The sequence below is a fragment of the Meles meles genome, chromosome 3 (genome assembly GCF_922984935.1).
Source record: "Meles meles chromosome 3, mMelMel3.1 paternal haplotype, whole genome shotgun sequence".
In the NCBI taxonomy this organism is placed as follows: Eukaryota; Metazoa; Chordata; class Mammalia; order Carnivora; family Mustelidae; genus Meles; species Meles meles.
In genome coordinates, this window is record NC_060068.1 from 68,531,163 (window position 1) to 68,549,243 (window position 18,081).

The window sequence follows — 18,081 nt, forward strand, 5'->3', positions numbered from 1 at the left end:
AGGCGCACGCATGCAGGCACACACATATACACACACACACACACGCACTCTCTCTCTCAAATAAATAAATCTTTTTTTTTAATTAGTGAAAAATTCAAGATTTATTTTTATGAGAAATATAGTTTGCCATAAACTGAAAATTATAGTGAACAGTGTAAGTTAGAATTGAAATAACCTATTTAATTATTAGCATAGGTATTCTCCCTCCGTGTGCTACATAGAAATAAATGATCCTTGCTTTCCAAAGCAATGCTAGATGAACATGAAATATTCTTTAAAATATGTGTACTCAAAGGAAAGTATTCTGAATTGTTTCCACATTTAGTGGAACACATAGTATAAACAATTGAAATTCATGTTAATTATATGAATGCTTTTAAAAGTCCAGATAAAAATACAATTTTATTACATTTTAAGTTTCTATGAAATCTATTTGAGAATCTGAAACTGTATCCTCGATATTTAGTTTCAACTACAAATTGTTTTCAAAATTTTATTTTGCTCTCATTATGTTAACCTCTGTAAATTAAAATATCATTTAATAGAGTTTACATTAGCTATGCTTATATTAGCCAACAGTTCATAGTAGCCATGACAAAATAATACTGATTTTACATTGTCATTGAAAATATGCATTGCTCCAATTTCCCTCAAAGATAATGAATCAAATAGAAATCAGTAGACAGGAAAAAAAATTCTAAGTCCTTTATTTATCACTTTGTATTAAAAATGCAGCATGACTTTTATTAGCTGTAGACTGAGGTTCACAAAATGGTGGTGTCTTTCATGACTTTACCCACAAAGTCAATATTAATCAATTCCAAAATGATTTCTTTTTTTTTGTTAAGGAGTTTATTTATGTATTTGAGAGGGAAAGTAAGAGAGAGAGAGCACATGAGGGGGCAGAGGAGGGGGAAAAGCAGACTCCCTCTGAGCAAGGAGTCTGCTACAGAGCTTAATCCCAGGACCCTGGGGTCATAACCTGAGCCAAAGACAGGCGCTTAACCGACTGAGCCACGCAGGCGCCCCTCCAAAGTAATTTCTGATGAACTTTTAAAATGGCTAGACAGGTGTGCCTGTGTGGCTCATTGGGTTAAGCCTCTGCCTTCAGCTCAGGTCATGGTCTCAGGGTCCTGGGATCAAGCCCCACATCAGGTTCTCTGCTCAGCGGGCAGCCTGCTTCCCCCTCTCTCTCTGCCTGCCTCTCTGCCTACTTGCGATCTCTCTGTCAATAAATAAATAAAATCTAAAAAAAAAAAAATGGCTAGATAACCAATTAATTTTATAGAGGCAATGAGGTCAATAAATTAATCGCAGCAAGAAGATAAACATGTTTATTTTGAAAGGCATGTGCCTTTGAATAAAATCCAAAAAGCAGCCACCTCTTTTTCCCCAGGAGGGAATATGGGCATAAGTCTTGTTCCTTACCATTCAGCTTTGCCATACACAAGTGGGATTTAATACTGCTCAAAGGTAACACAAAACAGATTAAAAAAATAAACATATAAATATATAAAGGCATACGTAAATACATAAGGTGTCCATGTATGCACATACACATGTATACACACACACTCACATGCGTGCACATACACAGAGCAAGCTGAGGACGTTTACACGTGGAAATTCAAACTGACAGGGTCGTGCTCAGTCACTCTGTATCTCAGAAAGTAGAGGTAAATTTAAGATTGCCGAACTTACCTTCAAAGGCAGTATACCTTGGGTCAAATTCAATGACACCCTCTGCATTATCATTTTTCATTATTATGATTCGGACAATGGAGATGTTTCCTATTTCAGGAGGTTGATCTAACTGAAGACCATTTTCTTGGATGGTAAAATCATACCCTCTTGCAAATGAGAAAATAATAATAAAAGAAAAGAAAATTAGTACATAATTGGTGAGCATGAGCTGAACGGTCCTTTTATCTCCTACAACTTGGTCCTATTAAGCATTTTAATACCTTGAAAGATCCCCAACACTAAAATACGCTTTTTTTTTTCTGAAATGATGTCTGAAATAGACTTCTGTGCTGCTCCCAATTATTACTGCCTGTATGAAACCAAAACCAATAAAAAGTTATTAAACTTGGGCAATGGGAAGATAATATGACTATCAGAAAATTGGGGAAAAGTTGTAAGATGAACCTCTGGGCTAGGAATGCACTGATAAACTCATCTGATGGTGAGGGGCTGAGGCAGGGGCTTCAGGCAGATCTGCAGTGCACTCAGGGACAGGCTGAAAGGGTTACTTTAAAGAAAAAGCAGGTGTCATGCCACTACTGAAATTTCAAGCTACAAGGAAATATTTCTGTGAACCCTGATTACAATCAATGCCTCTAGTCCTTAATGCATATGGTGGTTTACTTGGCTAATGACATATTTCAGCTAAGGAAGTCACTTTTTTTTATTGATGTGATTCCCACTGAACAAACCTTTTATCCTTCAGAGTTTCATATCACTTTAATTCCTGAAGCTAAAAAATGGCAGTAAACCATTTTAGTCCTTTCTTTAATTCTCAAATTCCATTTACCTGGTATTTTTGTGCTACATAGTTTCAAAAGGTTAACGTCAGGTTACATATAAGGCAAAATTAGAAAACAAGGGATTACAAATATTAAATGATAAGAGTAAATGTTGGAATGCCTGAGTGGCTTAGTCGGTTCAGTGTCTGCCTTCTGCTCAGGTCATGATCCCACCCAGGATCCTGGAATCAAGTCCCACATCGGGCTCCTTGCTCAGTGGGGAACCTGCTTCTTCCTCTGCCTGTTGGTCCCCGTGCTTGCGCTTTCTCTCTCTCTGACAAATAAGTAAAATCTTTAAAAAAACCAAAACTGTTAATAGCTGTCTGAGATGGACTGTAGCTTAGCTGATTACCTTAATACCAAAGCAGTGAATTTTCTAGCAACTAGGCAACATGAGATTATACTGCTTTCCTTTTTCAAGTCAAAGGAAACTTAGAACTTTACCTAGAAGGAAAAACTTGTTTTCTCAGAATTAAGCTTAAGTAGGAATTGTTTTTTGTTTTCTTTTAAAAAGAAAGAGGGCAAAATCTCCAAGTCCTAATTAGTCAGTAACATGGATGTTATCTTACACTTAATGGGCTAATGAATAAATTTCACTTACTTCATTAAAATAGTCAATGACCACCTCAAATTTTAACACATTTAGTATAAGTGCAAATTCATTCCTACTGCCAGTATTCCTCTTCTCAGGTGGCTGGGAAGATGGCAGACATTCTGACGGAGTATGCCTACCAAAACAGCCAATCATCTTTCAAAATAAGAAGAGTCCTGCTTGGAGAAGCAGGCGAGGAGACGTTCCCACAATACTTCCAAAACATCGGTCTGAGCTTCAGGATACCCAAGAAAAGCCACAGAAGGCACCTATATTGGCAAAAAATGCCCTTTCACTGGTAATGTCTCAATTTGAGGGTGCATTCTGTCTGGTGTGGTGACCAAGAAGATGCAGAGGACCATCATCATCCACTGAGACAACCTCCACTACACCCAGTACACCTGCTTTGAAAAATGCCACAAGAACATGTCTGTGCACCTGTTCTCCTGCTTCAGGGAGCTCCAGATCAATGACATTGTCACAGTGGGAAATGCTGACCCCTGAGCAAAACTGTAAGCTTCAATGTGCTCAAAGCCATGAAGGCCACTGCCCCCAACAAGCAATTCCAGGAGTTCTGAGAATAGTTAGACATCTGCTACACTCCTGAAGAAAATACAGTTATTTTCCCGGTTAAAAAAAAAAAAAAAGAAGAAGGGGCGCCTGGGTGGCTCAGTGGGTTAAAGCCTCTGCCTTTGGCTCAGGTCAAGATCCCGGGGTCCTGGGATTGAGCCCCACATCGGGCTCTCTGCTGAGCAGGGAGCCTGCTTCCTCCTCTCTCTCTGCCTGCCTCTCTGCCTACTTGTGATCTCTGTCTGTCAAATAAATAAATTTAAAAAAATAAATAAGTAAATGGCAAATCTTAAAAAAAAAAGAAAGAAAAAGAAAATTCATGCCAATTGCCAGAAATGGAATCATTTCTAGGAAAATTAAGATTTGAAGTGTACACAAACCCACAGTATTTTTTCCACATGGGATTGATATATATTTTACCAAAGTCACTTAGTGAAATAGTTTAGTTAGAAAAAGCTTTTAAAACATAGCATTCATATAACAGATGCAAAACCATTTTCATGAACCAGAAAAATTCCTTTAAGACTTATATGAATGCAAACATGATTCTGGTTGAGGGTTTTGTGTCATCTGTCAGAGCAGAGGTGCATCCTGGGCTACTCAATTTGTGGGTATTTCAGCAGGCGTCAGGTGTTTCGCACCCATGTGAATCAGGTCTGCTCCCACTAAGTCAGGAAACAAGACAGCCTCAATATGGTTAATTCTTATCTTCAATAAAAATGTGGTACACTGTTATAACTGACTATTTTTGACTCCCACTTTTCCCCACTTGACAACTCTACCTCATTTCCCCACAGAAGACAATAGGGATACCAAGGAAAGAAATTTCTCACTCAGCCCTCAGGTGTAGAGAAAGAGGAAAGGCAAAGTAAATTCCATCACACCAGCTGACCTGCGACCTCCATTTCCTTACCTAATTATTACAAGCTCATACCATGTTCCATTCTCTGACTATCCAGAGTGAATTCTCAAATGAAAGTAACACACTTTCAACTTTGAGGAAAAACTGGCATTTTAGATCTTGGCACAAGTGACATTAGTCTTGGTCATAATTTCCCTGCTATGCCCTGTCCCATTCTCACATAAATCTGGAAGAGAGCGAGTTCAGTATTAATCCTTCTACAACACATTCTCTATTTTCTTTTGTCTAATTTTCTTTTTTAAAACTTTACCTTCCCAGGAGTTCCACCTTTGTAATTACTAGGAAAAATTCCTCCGGTCCTTCAGGAAGACCATCGTCAAGTATTTCAATGTGCACACTTTGCGCCATCTCCCTGGCTTCAAAGAGGAGCTCCCCCGCTGCAGGGATAAAGTCCACGCCTGCCTCCGCTGTCCCACTCACGGTCTCATACCAGAGTCTCACGCGGCCAGATGATCCCCATGAGCGGACGATGGTGATATTCACCTAAGCCAAGAAGCAGTTTTTATCTGACTGGGGTGTCTAATCCACCAGCTCAAACCTAATTTTTTACGGTTTCTAACTAAAGATTCTAGGTTCACTAGGGTTATGTATGTGTAGAATCTATAAAAGTTTATAAAATAGATGCTAAAATAATGGTGTTAGTAGCAAATTAATCAACTTGTGAAAACTCTGGAGTATGAACCCGGAAACACATTTTAAAGATGACTCACAATATATCTTGTTACATGAAGTCTTAATATTTAAAGGTTAAGCCAGCTTTGAAAAAAAAAATCACTCACAAAATAAAAACCAAAAGTGATGTTTAAGATTTTAAGCATTTTATACTCTACCCTTCGGGCTTCTTCCGACACTCGAAGTTGCTCCTGTGAGAAGGAGAATCGGCCGTAGGGAAAGTCACTGGCCACCACGGTGATGTGGGCAGTGCTGCTGGGTCCACTCAGTAACGCCCCCTCACTGATTCCCGTGAGCTGAAACTCATAGGAGCTCTTCTCCTCAGGAATGTCATCATTCAAAGCCTAGAGGACAAAAAGAGCCATCAACGGTAGGTTCTAACGTTTAAAGAAAAATACCTCTCATGTCCACAACAACAATAAACTCAAGGATACCATCACCTCCGACCACCCCACCCCTCATTCACACACACACACACACACACACACACACACACAAAACAAGGAGCATAACAGAAACCAGTCCTATTGCTACCTGTATTATTACAACTGCTGCAGACTGTCCATCTCGCATTGTCAGTTTTCCTGACATTTCAGCAAATTCTCCCACAGAAGGGGGGAATATCCTCCAGTACACGGTGACCTCCCCCCAGATAGCTGGGCCACGAACGAGGCTGTATTACATAAATGTATAATCAGTACATTCCTGTTGAAGTAAGCTTTCCTAAATATTTTCTGTGTCTTTCAACAGTTTTCATTTATTTCAAGAACAGTATGCATTATAGAGCCTTATCTATCAAACCAAAAGCAAGTTTTATGATTCCAGGATAGTACCACTCAAAGTACTGAGCGTATGTAAATTTGCTTGACAATACTAGCAAAACCTACACATTAGAAGGGGAACATTTAAAGGGATTAAAAGGAAGTATTTACAGAGTTCACTTAATACACAAGGTGCAAAAAATGAATGGCTTAACACGGTTCTCTAAAAATAGCACTTACAAGCAACACTAAAGAAAAACTATCAGAAAGATAATATATTAACTCGAATTCAGTTACTTCACTGACAGTTGTCCCACTAGTCATGAGAAACTTTGTATTAAACAAAATTGCCTATGATCATACTACTTCGTTATATAGTAGGCCCTAATTTTAAAACGCTTAGAATCATGAAATGTTTGATTCAGAGGATTTTCAAAGGAATGATTCTGTAACTAAGACAGAAGCTTACAGAGATGAAGTAACTCTCTTATTTTACATGATTAGCGACAGAATGGGGCCCAAAGCATCAGTTCCCCTGGAATTAACTCAAGGTGTTATTCTCGTCATGGGTTGTACAAACCACTGAAGAAACAGTCATGATCTAATGTCAAGAGAGGTCAATACACCACTGCGTGATCAATATATTTTTGTTGAAGGAAATTTTCCTAGACATTCTTCATAATCTAACTTCCAGACAGGTCAGGAAATGGCTTCAATTTTTGCCAAAAATTTTTTCTACTTTTCACAGGATATTAGTAATCCATAAAATGAGGATGCTTGAGAAATATGTATGTAATGAGAAAAACGCACTTATGGCATAAAATGCTAGTGATTTAAATAAAACTTCAAAATCTCCACCTGAGTGGGGGGAAACTCATGACACCTTACCTGATGATCGCAGTACCATTATACTTTCCTGAGGGTTCTCCAATGAGGACATGCCTAGATGATGGAGCAATCCCAACTTCTCCTGATGTTCCCTTTTCTCCCTGAATGATTATTGATGCGCTACCTAAGTTGAAGTTGATACATAACATGTATGTAGCAAACACATGTATTCACTTAGTATAAGCCTGGCAAAATTCTCAGCACTCCATGTATACAAATCTTATGAATTAATTGCCATGACAATCATGTAAATTAGGTACTAACATTATCTTCATTTTACCAAGGAAATTATTTAAGCATACTGAGGCACTCAAGACATTGAGGCAAATAACTTGCCCTAGGTCATATTTTAATGAAAGGGGGCAGGAGAAAGTGGATAATAATTCCACTCTCACTCCCATGGTAAGTGAGTACTCTCCTACCATTTGCATTAATTCACTTCTGCGGTAACCATTTTGCAGGCAGTTCACTACAACTGGCTAGGTGGCAAAAGCAAGAATTCCTGGGTACTTTTTAATTTTCTGACTCCATTATTGCTTATAAGCATCTATAAAAATGTGTCAAATATTAGGGGTAAGAAAACCATACCAAATAATGTGAGTATTCATATTACAATTTAGCAGTAACTTGAAGAAAATCGTTTCTAGAAGCTCTTATGAGGGTTTCATCAAACAAGGGACTAATTACCATAGTCTCACTTTCTATGCCATGGATTAATAAAACCAAAAGTGGTTTGTCATGTCCAAGTATGTCACAGCTTGAAATATATTATGAGATTTTTTATTAATATATGATTCACCCTGAACCACTAGTATATTCTTTTTTTTTTAAAGATTTATTTATTTATTTGACATAGAAAGATCACAAGTAGATAGAAAGGCAGGCAGAGACAGAGAGAGGGAAGCAGGCTCCCTGCTGAGCAGAGAGCCCGATGCGGGACTCGATCCCAGGACCCTGAGATCATGACCTGAGCCGAAGGCAGCGGCTTAACCCACTGAGCCACCCAGGCGCCCCGACCACTAGTATATTCTTATTCGTAGGTCTAGTTAGTCTGTATGTCAGCAATCCTGACATTGAACAGGGTGCTGACACCTGAGCTAACGAAGATGTGTGGAAGAATATGGTACAATCATACGATTCCCCCGTAAGTTTGTTGGAAAGTATTCTAGATAAAAATGCAAAAAAAACCAACTACCTTAGGTATGTACAGTGATAGTCTTTTAATCTTAGCAATCTTTTTGGCCACAGAATTCTGCTTTTGTGGCCACAGACTTTCACACACGATGGAGTCCTTGATGGCAAAGAAAGGCATGTGACAGTCACTAAGCTATCCTATCAAAGTGGCTGGGCCATTTCTTTATGGTTACTATTACACATAGCGCAATGCAACTGCTTTAGAAACATTAATTCTTTCTCTCCAGATCTAAGAAACAAATTTGCATATGGGCTATAGGCAAATAAGAATTACAATGTCTGTTTCTGAAATATCAAAACATTGAAGTAATCACTTTCAGATGAAAATACACATAGTAGGCTGAAAAAGACGTAATATGCTAGGTTTTAAAATAATATTTTATTGTAAAAGTAATATGTGACCGTTACAAATATGTGTAGATAGGTAGGTTATTAAAACCCACTATCAACATTTCAAGTAAATAATTCCAAATACTTGTAACGAGCACATGACAAAAATGGGAATACTTTGAACATGTTATGAAGTCTGCCGTAACACAACAGTTACCCAAGTAATTGTTTTTAAGTTTTAATGTAATTAAGGCTTTTTCTGCTATATCCTTTTGAACACTTATATGGTACTCTCTCATATTTAATAGGTCTCCTATTGATGGACCATTTAGGAAACTTCCATATTTTATTTTATAAACATCACTACAATAAACATCTTTTTAAAAAATCACAGAGCTGGGCGCCTGGGTGGCTCAGGGGGTTAAGCCTCTGCCTTCAGCTCAGGTCATGATCTCAGGGTCCTGGGATCGAGCCCCACATCGGGCTCTCGGCTCAGTGGGGAGCCTGTTTCTCTCTCTCTCTCTGCCTGCCTCTCTGCCTACTTGTGATCTCTGTCTGTCAAATAAATAAATAAAATCTTAAAAAAAATCACAGAGCTAAGTATTATGAAATCCCTGACATATGACTTTACCAATATCAGGTATTCAAATTTTAGTTTTAAAAATTCTTTGGCTGGAGTACAGGTGTGAAATGACATCTTTATGTTTTAGCAAACATTTTAGGAATTATAAAACTTAACTTTGTGACTATTGATTATTTGGTTGTATTTTTCTGAGTATCTACTTTTTAAGCTCCAAAAATATAAATTTCCCTTACCTTTCACTGGAGATATTTCTACCTCATCAATTGATATCAATTGAATGGTGAAATGCTTGTCCTCTTCCAACACAGTATCACGAAGTGTGTGCAGTATAATGGACTTCTGAGACTCTGTCTACATCAGACGAGAGGAATAATACATTTTCCAGATTGAGCCAAATTTTGGGTGTTCTCATTAGTGGAATAATGTTTACGTCCATAAGCATTTTTAAAGTGTATCCTTTTTGTACCTTAGAATTATAAGCTGCTTGTGGAAGAATTACTATATAAAATTTAGCTCTGATCATAAATCCCATTTAAATTTTAAATAGGAAAAAAGGGGGGAAATTAACATGACCTCTAAATTATCTAAAATGTGACCAGACCCAGTGATCAAATATAGACAAGAGTTACAAAGGGGGTAGAAATGGGGATGACATCCAGATGTCTAGCTTGGTTGACTGGTTTTTGTCCTTAATTGGAGAGAAAATGTTGAGAGAAGAGTAGTTTTCATGGTGGGATGGAGGCAGTGTTAAATTAAATGAGATTTCAGATTTCTAGAGGGGGTATGTGTGTGTGTGTGTGTGTGTGTGTGTGTGTGTGTGTGTGATTGTCCTCCAAAGTACATATGATTTTAAAAAGATTTCAGATACATAGTAAATACCATCATATGAATTCATAAGCAATACTATGGGAAAAAAACAAACACAAGTTCGAGTAAAACTATAGGAGTCCTGACACTGACTATACCTCATCAAAAAGAAGCGTCCCATTCAAAGGCCTGAGATCATTTTTAGCTGTCTCATCTAGGGTCCACTGAAGCCGAACCGCCCCTTTTCCTCCTGGGGACCGGACAACCGTCAATGTCACATATGAATTAGGGTCATCAGACAAAAGAGATTCATCAACCATTACCTAAAAGAAAGACAATCGAGTTAGGTGGGGGAAAAAAAATGAAGCAGGAAAAATAATCTTATTTCTATTTATAATACCTACTTTTCAGTTTAGAACTCTGTTCATGGTACGATCATGTGACAGAAAAAAAAAAAATGTTTCACCAAACCCTATTTCCTTTTGTCCTAGACACTCTGCTACTTGGCATTTCCTGGGCTCTTTTGTAATTAGGTGGAGCATGTGACTGAATTCTGGCCAGCAGACCATATGGGAAATGAAGTATGTTCCTCACAGTCTGGCCATCAACTTCCCACAGAACATTCCACATTCCATGTTTTCCCATTTTCTGGGTGACTAGTGAGGACTCTAGGACCCAGAGTAGGACAGAACCAGAAAAGGAAAGAGTACGGTACCTGAAATGTCAGTTGGAGATGAGGTGTCCATAAGTCCCCACCAGGAACACAGGTGTAGGACTCTTACACGAAGAAGAAATAAACCCTTATTATGTTAAGGATGTAGGATTTAGCAGTTCTTAGTTAATGGTAGTCAGGCTCCCCACACAATACAGACCAGAAATGTCCTCCTAATTATCTGCAGTTGGTCAATTTTATTAAGTCCAATTTAAAAGAGGTTTTATCAACCTGACATAGAGAAAGACATTCAATACCTTGATTTACCTGTACCATTTAGTTTCTACACAAGATCCTTATTAAGAGACTTTGTTCAACTGAATTGCATATACTGACTCTGAAGCAAAGTCCAAACTGAGGCTATAATAGCTACCTGTTATGTAAATATAAAAATATAATGTAATGCTCTCCATTTTTAAGACAGACAGATATCTAATACAAAGCTGTTTGTTTGTTTGCTTGTTTGTTTGTTTGTTTGTTTTTTCCCCAGGAGATTTTGTGCTGGTGCCAAGAGCAGAGATTTATTTTTTTATTTTTATTTTTTTAAAGATTTTATTTATTAGGGCACCTGGGTGGCTCAGTAGGTTAAAACCTCTGCCTTCGGCTCAGGTCCTGACCTCAGGGTCTTGGGATCGAGCCTCACATCAGGCTCTCTGCTCAGCAGGGACCCTGCTTACCTTCCTCTCTCTCTGCCTAATTGTGATCTCTGTCTGTCAAATGAATAAATAAAATCTAAAAAAAAAAACCATTTTATTTATTTATTTGAGAGAGAGAGACAGATAGAGTGAGAGAGAGCATGAGAGGGGAGAAGGTCAGAGGGAGAAACAGACTCCCCATGGAGCCCAATGCGGGACTCGATTCTGGGACTCCAGGATCATGACCTGAGCCGAAGGCAGTCGCTTAACCAACTGAGCCACTCAGGCGCCCAAGAGCAGAGATTTAGAACCAACTAATATTTATTGAGCTTCTATTATATGTCAGTTCTGACATACACTCTATCTCATTTAAGCCTCACGGAAACTCTAAGGATCTGGGGGCTAGCTCTATGCACATATTTGGAGAAGAGGAGCCTCCTCGTTGCTTCAAATGTTCTGACTCCACACCCAGTGTTGTTCATACCCCTCCTCAGAGAAGAGAAATAGTAAATAGAAGCAAACAAAGTGAGATAGGAAAAATCCACTATAAACTCAGGATCCATAGATAAGTCCTTCCTTTTTGCTTCCACAGATAATGACATTTGAGTTGAGGTGTCCCAAGCAGATTTCTTGAGCCGCTGCTGGGGCCAGTCCTTTGGTATACTTACCATATTGCCCTTGGGAGCAGCTTACTCATTTGACAGGTTTACACTAACAATCTTTCCTCAATACCCTACAGTTCTAAATCTAATGTTTCATCAGATACTGCTAACAAAATGTCCACGTATGCACAGTACTGTATATCTCAGATACATGTTAAAAGATAAATTCTGTGTTATCAAGAGCCTTTGGCAGTAAGAAACACAGACTACCACATTCCATTTGGAGGAGGAGTCAAGATGGCGGAGAAGTAGCAGGCTGAGTCTTTATCACGTAGCAGGAGATCAGCTAGATAGCTTATCTAAACATAGCAAACACCTACAAATCCAACGTGAGATCGAAGAGAAGAAGAACAGAAATTCTAGAAACAAAATCAACCACTTTCTGAAAGGTAGGACTGGCGGAGAAATGAATGCAAAGCGACGGGAAGATAGACGACGGTGGGAGGGGCCGGCTCCCAACAAGCAGAGGACCAACGGAGCACAAAATCAGGACTTTTAAAAGTCTGTTCCACTGAGGGACATTGCTCCAGAGGCTAAACCAGGGTGAAGCCCACCTGGGGTCAGCATGGCCCCAGGTCCCACAAGGTCACAGAAGGATCGGGGGTGTTGGAGTGTCGCAGAGCTTGCAGGTATTAGAACGGGGAAGCCAGCTACAGAGACAGAGCCGATGAGTGAGCTCTCAGCTCGGGGTTACCTTGAGCCGGTCGCAGGCTGGGTGAGCTCGGAGCGTGGCTGGAGACCGGGGATACGGGAGTGATTGGGCGCTGTTCTCTGGGGGCTCACTGAGGAGTGGGGCCCCAGGCTCTTGGCCCCTCAGGCTGGAGAGTGGGATGCCGCCATTTTCATTCCCATCCTCTGGAACTCTACAGAAAACGTTCAGGGAACAAAAGCTCCCAAAAGCGAACCTGGATTACTTCCCGGCCCCCGGTAAAGGGTGCAATTCCGCCTTGGGCAAAGACACTTGAGAATCACTACAACAGGCCCCTCCCCCAGAAGAGCAACAAGAAATCCATCCAGGACCAAGTTCACCTACCAAGGAGAGCGGGTTCAATACCAAGGACAGCAGCAGATTTCCAGAGGAGGAGAAAGCAAAGCACGGAACTCATGGCTTTCTCCCCATGATTCTTTAATCTTGCGGTTAATTTCTTTTTTTTTTTCCAATTTTTTTTCTTCTGCTGCTAATTTTTCTTAAACTTTTACCCTTTTCCTTTTTAACATTTTTAACTAGTTTATCTAATATATATATATTTTTCTTTTTTATATTTTTTCTTTATTTGTTTTCTTTTTTTAATTAATTTTTTCTTTTTTTTTTTTTTTTATTCTGAACGTCTTTTTATCCCCTTTCTCATCCACATGATTTGGGGTCTCTTCTGATTTGGTTAAAGTGCATTTTCCTGGGGTCTTTGACACCCTTTTAGTATTTTACTTGCTCCTTCATATACTCTTATCTGGACAAAATAACAAGGAGGAAAAATTCACCACAAAAAAAAAGAACAAGACGCAGAACCGAAGGCTAGGGACCTAATCAATACAGACATTGGTAATATGTCAGATCTAGAGTTCAGAATGACGATTCTCAAGGTACTAGCCAGTCTCGAAAAAGGCATGGAAGATATTAGAGAAACCCTCTCTGGAGATATAAAAAGCCCTTACTGGAGAAATAAAAGAACTAAAATCTAACCAAGTTGAAATCAAAAAAGCTATTAATGAGGTGCAATAAAAAGTGGAGGCTCTCACTGCTAGGATAAATGAGGCAGAAGAAGAATTAGTGATATAGAAGACCAAATGACAGAGAATAAAGAAGCTGAGCGAAAGAGGGACAAACAGCTACTGGACCACAAGGGGAGAATTTGAGAGATAAGTGACACCATAAGACGAAACAACATTAGAATAATTGGGATTCCAGAAGAAGAAGAAAGAGAGAGGGGAGCAGAAGGTATATTGGAGAGACTTACTGGAGAGAATTTCCCTAATATGGCAAAGGAAACAAGCATCAAAATCCAGGAGGTGCAGAGAACCCCCCTCAAAATCAACAAGAATAGGTCCACACCCCGTCACCTAATAGTAAAATTGACAAGTCTTAGTGACAAAGAGAAAATCCTGAAAGCAGCCCGGGAAAAGAAGTCTGTAACATACAATGGTAAAAATATTAGATTGGCACCAGACTTATCCACAGAGACCGGGCAGGCCAGAAAGAGCTGGCATGATATATTCAGAGCACTAAACGAGAAAAACATGCAGCCAAGAATACTATATCCAGCTAGGCTATTATTGAAAATAGAAGGAGAGATAAAAAGCTTCCAGGACAAACAAAAACTGAAAGAATTTGCAAACACCAAACCAGCTCTACAGGAAATATTGAAAGGGGTCCTCTAAGCAAAGAGAGAGCCTAAAAGTAGTAGATCAGAAAGGAACAGAGACAATATACAGTAACAGTCACCTTACAGGCAATACAATGGCACTAAATTCATATCTCTCAATAGCTACCCTGAATGTTAATGGGCTAAATGCCCCAATCAAAAGACACAGGGTATCAGAATGGATAAAAAAACAAACCCATCTATATGTTGCCTACAAGAAACTCATTTTAGATGCGAAGACACCTCCAGATTTAAAGTGAGGGGGTGGAAAACAATTTACCACGCTAATGGGCATCAGAAGAAAGCTGGGGTGGCAATCTTTATATCAGATCAATTAGATTTTAAGCCAAAGACTATAATAAGAGATGAGGAAGGACACTATATCATACTCAAAGGGTCTGTCCAACAAGAAGATCTAGCAATTTTAAATATCTATGCCCCTAACGTGGGAGCAGCCAACTACAAAAATCAATTAATAACAAAATCAAAGAAACACATCAATGATAATACAATAATAGTAGGGGACTTTAACACTCCCCTCACTGAAATGGACAGATCATCCAAGCAAAAGATCAACAAAGAAATAAAGGCCTTAAATGACACACTGGACCAGATGGACATCACAGATATATTCAGAACATTCCATCCCAAAGCAACAGAATACACATTCTTCTCTAGTGCACATGGAACATTCTCCAGAATAGATCACATCCTGGGTCCTAAATCAGGTCTGAACCAGTATCAAAAGATTGGGATCATTCCCTGCATATTTTCAGACCACAATGCTCTGAAGCTAGAACTCAATCACAAGAGGAAGTTTGGAAAGAATCCTAATTCGTGGAGACTAAACAGCATCCTTCTAAAGAATGAATGGGTCAACCAGGAAATTAAAGAAGAATTGAAAAAATTCATGGAAACAAATGATAATGAAAACACAACGGTTCAAAATCTGTGGGACACAGCAAAGGGAGTCCTGAGAGGAAAATATATAGCAGTACAAGCCTTTCTCAAGAAACAAGAAAGGTCTCAAGTACACAACCTAACCCTACACCTAAAGGAACTGAAGAAAGAACAAGAAAGAAACCCTAAACCCAGCAGGAGAAGAGAAATCATAAAGATCAGAGCAGAAATCAATGAAATAGAAACCAAAAAAACAATAGAACAACGAAACTAGGAGCTGGTTCTTTGAAAAAATTAATAAGATTGATAAACCCCTGGCCAGACTTATCAAAAAGAAAAGAGAAAGGACCCAAATCAATAAAATCATGAATGAAAGAGGAGAGATCACAACTAACACCAAATAAATACAGACAATTATAAGAACATACTATGAGCAACTCTACGCCAACAAATTTGATAATCTGGAAGAAATGGATGCATTCCTAGAGACATATAAACTACCACAACTGAACCAGGAAGAAATAGATAACCTGAACAGGCCCATAACCAGTCAGGAGATTGAAACAGTCATCAAAAATCTCCAAACAAACAAATGCCCAGGGTAAGATGGCTTCCCAGGGGAATTCTACCAAACATTTAAAGAAGAACTAATTTCTATTCTCCTGAAACTGTTCCAAAAAATAGAAATGGAAGGAAAACTTCCAAACTCATTTTATGAGGCCAGCATCACCTTGATCCCAAAACCAGAAAAGGATCCCATCAAAAAAGAGAATTACAGAACAATATCCTTGATGAACACAGATGCAAAAATTCTCACCAAATACTAGCCAATAGGATTCAACAGTACATTAAAAGGATTATTCACCATGACCAAGTGGGATTTATTCCAAGGGCTGCAAGGTTGGTTCAACATCTGCAAATCAATCAACATTAATAAAAGAAAGAACAAGAACCATATGATACTTTCAATAGATGCTGAAAAAGCATTTGACAAAGTACAGCATCCCTTCCTGTGCACCCGAATGTTTATAATGTTTATAGCTGCAATGTCTACAATAGCCAAACTATGGAAAGAACCTAGATGTCCATCAACAGATGAATGGATAAAGAAGGTGTTGTATATATACACAATGGAATACTACGCAGCTATCAAAAGAAATGAAATCTTGCCATTTGCCACGACGTGGATGGAACTAGAGGGTATCATGCTTAGTGAAATAAGTCAATCGGAGAAAGACAACTATCATATGTTCTCCCTGATATGAGGAAGTGGAGATGCAACATGGGGGGTTAGGGAGGTCAGAGAAGAATAAATGAAACAAGATGGGATTGGGAGGGAGACAAACCATAAGTGACTCTTAATCTTACAAAACAAACTGAGGGTTGCTGGGGGGAGGGGGGTTGGGAGAGGGGGAGTGGGGCTATGGACATTGGGGAGGGTATGTGCTATGGTGAGTGCTGTGAAGTGTGTAAACTTGGCGATTCACAGACCTGTACCCCTGGGGATAAAAATACATTATAGGGGCGCCTGGGTGGCTCAGTGGGTTAAGCCTCTGCCTTCGGCTCAGGTCATGGTCTCGGGGTCCTGTGATCAAGCCCCGCATCTGGCTCTCTGCTCAGCGGGGAGCCTGCTTCCTCCTCTCTCTCTGCCTGCCTCTCTGCCTGCTTGTGATCTCTGTCTGTCGAATAAATAAATAAAATCTTAAAAAAAAATCATCATGTATAATTATGATATAGTTTTAACAATTCATTTTATATTTAAGATGTAGAGGTCATTTAGTACCAGCCACCCAATCTGGCAGCATAAATGACTGGTTAAGTTTTATTTTTCTTCCTCTGCAGTTAAAGTGATAATAATAATCAGCTTCCCTCTTGTAAGTCTTGGAAGGAGACAACCAGTGGGAAGTAAGAGAGAAGAAAGGAGAAATACAAACACTTGAGCTGGGGTTACTGTGGTTTTTTGTTCAATATAAGTCAAGACAGAGTACCAGAAGGGTGTAACACTTAGATCCATGACAGAATCTTGCCTTGTGATCAGGATAGGGGTCTGGCAGCAAGGCAGGCTGAGAACAGAACGTATGGACAAAGAACAGATCTTGGTCTATGTCATCCAATAAAAAGAATTTGTTCCCTCTTGTAATTACCTGATGTAAGAATACTCATCACTGTCAAACATAGATGAGAGGACCAGCCATTAATTCAATAGCCAACTCTAAGGACTCCTGAGCAGAGAATCGTAAGTGAGGGGTAACAGTTTTTTAAAAAACGAAAGACATCTTTCTTCTAAATATTACAAAAAAAAATTAGCCCAAGGGAAGGCCTCCCACCCATATATATATAAAACTTACAGTCTTTTCTTCAAATCCAAATACTCCAAATGGGGAATCATTTTGTGGAATAACAACAGTTAGCACAACATCATCACCAAGCCTGCCACCTCCAGCCACCCTGATTAAGGAAATATTGAATGTCTCCATGAGTTCAAGTTCAGCATCATCAATTATGGTAATCTCTATCACTGCAGTAACCTACAAAAGAAAAAAGGAAGAAGAGAAAAAGGGAGGGAGAGAAAGAAGAAGGGGGGAGAGAGGATAAGAGGCAAGGAAGATATAATAGCAATTTTTGATCATATATAAATAAACTTATGGTTACCAAAACATAGTACAAAAAAGTATATTCTGTCCTGTTATGTTTATAATACTATTTTAAAGTTATAGAGTATTTCAAAGTCAGAAATTTATATTCTATTATTTTCAAGATAAAGGACATTACATATGTAATAAAATAGTGTTATTTATGTATACAACAACCAGTGAAGCCTGATTCTTGAATAAAAGTATTTAAAATGCCATACAGGCTGTAATAACAATTGCACAAACATAAACCGTAGAAATTACTGTTGTCTTCAGCAGTTAGAATGAATCTCTCTGGTTTCAAATATTACTCTTATAATGTAAAAGAAAGGAAG

General features: G+C 38.8%; 1 protein-coding gene and 1 pseudogene across 1 annotated transcript in view; one reads left to right on the forward strand and one right to left on the reverse strand.

The window, feature by feature from the left end:
* ADGRV1 (adhesion G protein-coupled receptor V1) overlaps nucleotides 1-18,081 on the reverse strand; it is a 515,461-nt gene that overhangs the window by 354,561 nt on the left and 142,819 nt on the right. The window contains exons 58-65 of the mRNA XM_046001147.1: nucleotides 17,462-17,641; nucleotides 10,003-10,167; nucleotides 9,271-9,388; nucleotides 6,931-7,054; nucleotides 5,816-5,954; nucleotides 5,440-5,625; nucleotides 4,860-5,092; nucleotides 1,702-1,850 (exon numbers count right to left, since the gene is read on the reverse strand). Coding sequence (XP_045857103.1) covers nucleotides 1,702-1,850; nucleotides 4,860-5,092; nucleotides 5,440-5,625; nucleotides 5,816-5,954; nucleotides 6,931-7,054; nucleotides 9,271-9,388; nucleotides 10,003-10,167; nucleotides 17,462-17,641 — 1,294 coding nt within the window. The remainder of the gene's footprint in view (nucleotides 1-1,701; nucleotides 1,851-4,859; nucleotides 5,093-5,439; nucleotides 5,626-5,815; nucleotides 5,955-6,930; nucleotides 7,055-9,270; nucleotides 9,389-10,002; nucleotides 10,168-17,461; nucleotides 17,642-18,081) is intronic.
* On the forward strand, nucleotides 3,228-3,695 carry LOC123938510 (annotated as a pseudogene).